Source organism: Nicotiana tabacum, chromosome 4 (genome assembly GCF_000715075.1).
Source record: "Nicotiana tabacum cultivar K326 chromosome 4, ASM71507v2, whole genome shotgun sequence".
NCBI classification, from domain to species: Eukaryota; Viridiplantae; Streptophyta; class Magnoliopsida; order Solanales; family Solanaceae; genus Nicotiana; species Nicotiana tabacum.
The window spans coordinates 62,541,465-62,548,176 of record NC_134083.1 but is presented as its reverse complement, the minus strand read 5'-3'; the positions used below and the strand labels follow the sequence as shown (position 1 = coordinate 62,548,176).

Genomic DNA, 6,712 nt, shown 5'->3' with positions numbered 1-6,712 from the left:
ATGCGATGAATGTCCTTAGTAATAGAGTTGGCAAGCCATGCAACAACCAGGTCATTGCACCTTTGCCATTAGCGAAAAAGAGGAAAACCTTCAGAAGGACTCTCAGAAATAAAATCCAACTTATTCCTAACAGAGAAAGCAACTAGGATGGACCTACGCCAACTGCCGTAGCACGAGCCATCAAAAGGCTCAGTGACCAAGGAAGATCCTAACAAATCAAATGGATGCACATATAGGGGGTGGCATGGGTGTGTGTAATCATCAAGATGAAAAGGAAGACGAGAACTCGGAGTCCCATGGTCAAGGGAAGGGGAGTTATCAGAAGTAGAAGAGGTCGAGGTTCCGGTTGTGATAGCCATTAATCAAAAGAACAAAACTTGAGAGAACAACCAATCTCACACAAATTTAAGCTTTAACCACAAAAGTAAAACAAAACCCTAAAATATGCAGTTGATATGAAGATGAGGAAATAATGTACCAAATTCTTCGCGACCGGAAGAATACGACCCTGTAAACAACTCGCACAAACAGTAAATCGGTTGAAACGGCGAAGAGGTTTCACAAATCAACAAATCCTAACCAAATTGAGTGAACGAAGTACTTGAAAATTGAAGACGGGATCGTCATAATCCAAGCTCCAAAACCTCAATAAAAGCAAGCGAGCTAAGATAGAAACCTTCAGAGGCGACCAATCTTCAACACACAAAATATGACGATCGAACAAACTAACGAGGAAGGAGAAATCTCCAGTGAAACTCGTCGAGGTTACCATCGGAGGATAGAGAATCACGAGCATTATGAGATTCCTCACTCTGATACCATGTTAACAACGGAAAATCAGTGAAATCAATGGAGTTCGACTTAGGGTTTATTGTGTTTAGAATAGAGAGAAGAGAAAGTTTTTTTAATTAGAAACTTCTGAAAATTGAAAATGAATAATCCGTTCAATACAATGTGTAACTCAGCCTATATAGTTGACCCGAGAGTCCAACTAAGCCCAAATCACTAAGCTGAACAAAACAGAAAAATTAAATACATGTGGGCTCAGCCCAGTACAAATAATAAAGGAGGATATTAAACCCATGACTAAATAATTCCCACATGTTATCTATTGTATTGTATCGTATTGTTACTTTAAATACAATATTTGTTTTGATTGTTAATTTAATTTCGTTGTATCATATCGTTAAATCCATCGTTACGTAACGACAAAAAATGTCACTTTATGGAATGACGGATTTGGTGTGATGGCGTTGTTTCCTTACTTTTTTCTCTCATATTGCCCTTCCTTATTATTAAATAATCATATTTTATCCTTTATCCTATTTTTTTATATAGTAATTTTATTCCGTATTATATTTTTTCTTAGTAATATTACAAGTTTATTCTTCATATTATTGGTAGGTGATATCATGAAACGATAACAAACGATACAATCTATCCAAATATTTTATTTATCAAATAATATAATACAGTACAGTACAATATAATACGATACATTATAAAACAACATATAACAACGATCCAAACAAGTTGTAAGCATGTCTGTCTTTTTTTGGGATGGGAAGAGGTTGCCGAAAGGATGCGGATTGAAGAGTGTAAATTCCATCAATAAAAGGGTAATGAATAAAATAGTTGTATTATTCCTTCTATCCTAATTCATATAATAATATTCTTTGTATTTCGGATGTATTGAAGTATTTTGCATTATTTAATCAGTAAAATTATTATAGTTTATAAAAACTCAAAAAGAAAATTAAATCATTTACCGCATTTGATGTTATGATAATTCTTTGTCAAAGTTTTAAATGAATATAAGAAATTTTCTTCAAACTTAACATTGGTGGAATGCTACTTTAAATTTCGTAAATGTTAGCTAGTAGAGAACGACAGGTAATGACGGGTTCAATTGAATTCTCGTCAAAAAAATCGTGTTGCACAAATATGAAAAAATAACTTTGAATTCCCTTAATTTACTACTTTAGGTGGAAACTTTGAAAATTTTGAATTCTTAATAAAAAAATATAATTCCGCCACCAAATAGAATAAAAAGGTTAAATTAAAAAAAAGTATTTTATATGAGCTCATGCTTTAAGCAGTCATTTTCAGGGAAAGGCCCCATCAAATTCTCCATTATCAATCATCGTCCCTGAAAATCAATAACCTTTCATCATTCGCAATGGAACGTTTGACGGTACATTGCACTTAGCTGGCTGACGTGGATACTTTAAACATTATTATTATGTGATTTCCCCAAGATATTGTTTTTAATATCTAAGAGAATACTGAAAAGGAAAACTCAAAAATAAAAACAAAAATGAAATATATATTCACATGCCCCAATATTAAAATAGATCTAAGTGACCAATTAATTTTTTTGCTTAAACAGGTATCACTTTCGACTGGGGCAAGTTTTTTTGTTGTCGACCATTTTAGCCGCCATTAATGGCAGCTACTAAGCATGCAGAAAAGGGTATGAGTTCTCTTTCTGATACTAATATTATAAAACTAGTACTTCAAGACTAATACCGGCGAAGCCAGATTGTCGATAACCAAATAATTTTGATTCAAATCATCTATATTTATTTTAAAAAATTTATTATATAAATATAAATTATTAATTTAGAACCAACTAAATTAAAAAAGATTGACTCTTAAACCCATAAGTATGAAATCTTAACTCTCAAGACTAATGTTTATTACAAGTTTCTTCATGGGAGTATAATTATCATTAAATTAAAGTACCGTTTTTAATAAGGAGGTCATAAGGTAATATTGTAGGAGGGAAAGTAAATAACTACATACAATATGTAGAGAAATATTATTACCATTAAACTTTACTAAGCACAAAGCCAGACAATTTCAAAGTTGGAATTCTGTTCTTCCTCTACAGAGGAGAATTTTAAATAAAAAAAAAAAGGACAAAAATATATGAGTCATCACGAAGATTTATCGTATCTTAAAAAATTCCAAGAATTTCTCATGGCTGACACTTCTTCCTTTTACAGCTTTTCTACTTCCTCAAGAGACAAAAAATTCACAATCCCATTCTTGAAGAAGAGAAAAGAGATACAGAAAGGGACAATGTATTCAGTGACATGTGATCATCTTTAGACCTCTCAATCTTCTTTCTTTGTTCTTTAGTTCCATGACATTATTCAGTTCTCTTCCCTATTTACCTGAAACACAACAAACCAAAAAACAATATTATAATCTGACAGACAATCAAGAAATCTTTTTAATTTAACTACATAGGCGGAGCTAGCTATATATACTACTAAAAACTAGAATTAGTGATGAACAAATTCTTTAGCAAAAAAAAAAAAAAAATCATCGCTAATCTTATTTAGCGACAAATTATTAAGAAATTCTGTTAGCTACGAGTGATTTAGCGACATATAAGTGATGAAGTTTGTAGCTAATTCCAGTTTCTTTTATTGTAACTACATGCATAGGCGGAGCTAGAGCAAGTTCTATCGGTTTTACTGAACTCATTGCTTTCGACTCAAAACATATGAGGAAAAAATTTAAAAATTTATACATATAGTAAGACTATATTCTGATCTCATCGGCACTAGATCCTAAATTTGTCTGCTATATATTGCTAAAATGAAAAAGAAAAAGAGAACTTAAACATACCAATGGTTCTTTTGCAATGTAGAACTGCTTCATAAATGGAGCTTTCAGAATCACAAGACCTGCGCCAATTATCAACAGAATAAGCTACACTTGTCCTGGGAGATGTTGCTGGAGAATATTCCCACTTCTTCACTTCCTTTCCACTTCTGCACCTACCAAGTCTACATCTTCTTATTTTTTGGCAAAAAGGCCTCAAAAAATCCAAATACTTGAGCAAAACTCGCCTTGACAAAGTCCGACATCTTCTCAACGATACACAACGATTCACCCTCCTAGATGAATGTGAATCGTTCAGTGTGACTGAAGATGTCGGAGAATTTGGGATGGAGTCGGAACTAATTACATCGTAATCAGATTCCAACTTCATCGGCTTCTTGACGAAAAGAGGCATCAAGAAACCATTGGAGATGAGTTCATCAGCATGAACAAGAGTTAAAGGAGATTCAGAAGTTGGAAAATCAAAGTTCAAATCTTGTGGATTAACATTAAAGAATCTCTTTGAAGGAGGAAGTGTAGGATCCATCTCAATAAAAGCAGTTTCATAATCATCTGATGCATCCATAGATGCTCTAAAAGAATCTCCCAAGTCCACTAACCAACTATATGAAAAGCTCTCAATAGAAAGAGACTGTGAAGTTTCCATCTTTTTGATATTCTAATTGATTGCAGATATTAAGGATCAGAGAAGGAAAGGCTCTGTAGAGATTTAAGGAATAGAAAGAGGGGACTTTTCATGCATATATATATGGAATAAATTCTGTGTATATATGTAAAGCAGTAGTGATTGAATTATGCACTATCCTTTCCCTAACAATAACATATGGGGTGGTCCGTGGTCAACTACAGACAACTTCAATTAATAACTGAAAACGAAATGAAGAAAGAGTAATGAAATAGAAAGACAAACCCCATATACACCCACGGTAGTTGCCTTACATTACCTTAATTTAGTATACTATTTATATTCAACTAGTTAACTTCACATACAAGTTGGTGAATATTGCCACTTTCTTTTTATGTTCTATTCTTGAAGAAATTAATTCTCCCCTGTAATGCTTATATAACGACTTCTAGACTGCCCATAACCATGCAACGCAAAAATATCCTATAAATACTTTGTCCTACCAGTAATAGTTTATACTTTATTCCACATTGTATTCTTGATATATTAATCCACTAAAACAACATGCTCATACTGCCAATCATAACCATGCATTACATTGTTAACACAACAAAAGCACAAACAGTTTTTCAGAGCATCTAAATGAAAACTTTAAAGAGTAAATGTTTCTTCTGATTCCAAATTCTGCTGTCAAAATCGTTAGTCCTTGTTGTGGTAAATACTACTCTGCTGCGGATTTTCACCTTTTTGGAGTCATAGCTAGGAAAATAACATGTATGCTTCGGTGATAAAAGAATATAATAAGAAGAACATGATATTTTAAGGATATTATTGATGTTTATAGGTAGATATATCAAGAAACAAAGATCTTCGATTTTTATTTGTTTCTTATTTAACATTCCCCCTTCCTTTCATGACAGCAAAGACAACAATCATTTCCATGGAAATGTGAAAGCATATCTTGATTTTACATACTATAACCTATAGCCATATCAAGAACTTTTGTACCATTCATTGGTGGATGCATCTGCAATCCAAACAAGGAAATATCAGAACTTCTCTTGGTAAAGAAATCTCAAGCTTTTACATCCACCAAACGCCTGAGTGGTGGCAATTCAACCGTTCACATTTTTTTGATGCTGAAGAGGATTGTCTTTTTCTTTTGGAAATTTGCACAACAAATTATTTACAAACAGCACAGAGAAACAAAAAAACCAAACAAAGGTCCCCACGATTGTCGGAGAAAGAGATTGACATTAAGGAAGCCCTTAGGGAGCAAAACCAGAAACTTGAAAGTGACTTAAAACCAAATGGTCCCCTCTCATTGTCTCCTGGGGTCTAAAAGCAATAGCAAAATATACAAATATTCTCAAACAATTAAGTTAGCATATAATTGTCTTCTAATGTGGACCAGTAGCATGGTGTAGGCAAACACTTTATCACCACAAAATATGACCCCCCAAAAGAATAATAAAGATAAGAGTACATTAGATGTCATCAAATTCTTTTAGGACTGTAAAGGTCACTTGATTTTGCAATGAGCTGAGGGCACTTGAAAAGTCTGGAAAATGTCATCTATAAACATGAATTCTACTGTGGCCAAGTCTTGAAGCAGTAGATAGATAGAACCATAATGACTTTAAGGTAAGTTAACCAGGTAATTTTGGAATTAGAGCCTTAAAATATGGTGTTACTAGACAACAAAAAAGGGCCAAAAATTAAGTCATTTACCATTCTGTCATATTTCTCTTGATGTTGTGCATCCCCTGTTCAATGATTACACACACAGGATTCCCAGACACAGAAATCGGAGAAATATTTTGTCCAACAATGTCAAAGAAGCATGGACTGCAAAGCAGAAAATTTCAGAACCAAATATTCATAAGACAGAGTATTTAACTCATATAAAGCAACATATATCAAATTTAAACGAGAAATGTCATTTTACTAAACAAAGAAATACAAAGGTTTTCCAAAGGATGTGCAACCGCATTGATGCTAATAAGTTACTCCCTCTATTTAAAAAAGATTGGCATTATTTTCTTATTAGTCTGCTCCAAAAAGATTGACACCTTTCAATATTTCCTTAATAGGAAGTATTTACAGTCACACAAATGTTATGGCAGGTTTCAAACCAAAAGTTTCAAAAGTTCTGCAGCCACACAAATGCAATGACTTATTTAAGACCACATATCTCAAAAGTCTTCCCCTTCTTTATTAAAATTTGTGCCAAGTCAAACTAAAGCAATCTTTTCGAAACGGAGGGAGTACAGAAACAACACTGATTACAACTCCTAGGAAATAGGAATACAAGTGCAAGTACCTTTGGTAAATTAAAATGTGCCAAGGCAAATGCAATCAAGCTCACCAAGACTGAGCACCATACAGGCTTATACGTTAAAAAGGATGGGAGAAGAAACCCAAGTAAAACAAATACGGAGAAGGTCCAAA

General features: G+C 33.3%; 1 protein-coding gene across 1 annotated transcript; it reads right to left on the bottom strand.

Annotated features, from left to right (window-relative positions):
- Positions 1-2,809: 2,809 nt before the first annotated feature.
- LOC107764853 (putative membrane-associated kinase regulator 6) lies at positions 2,810-4,409 on the bottom strand. Its single transcript, XM_016583439.2, has 2 exons — positions 3,640-4,409; positions 2,810-3,179 (listed from the first exon to the last, which is right to left on the bottom strand). The coding sequence occupies exons 1-2, from the start codon at positions 4,280-4,282 to the stop codon at positions 3,172-3,174; spliced, it is 651 nt and encodes a 216-aa protein (XP_016438925.1). The 5' UTR covers positions 4,283-4,409; the 3' UTR covers positions 2,810-3,171.
- Positions 4,410-6,712: the final 2,303 nt, after the last annotated feature.

What these genes read in the sequence shown, in the direction of transcription:
- LOC107764853 (XM_016583439.2), bottom strand. Translation starts at nt 4,282, where the DNA reads ATGGAAACTTCACAGTCTCTTTCTATTGAGAGCTTTTCATATAGTTGG.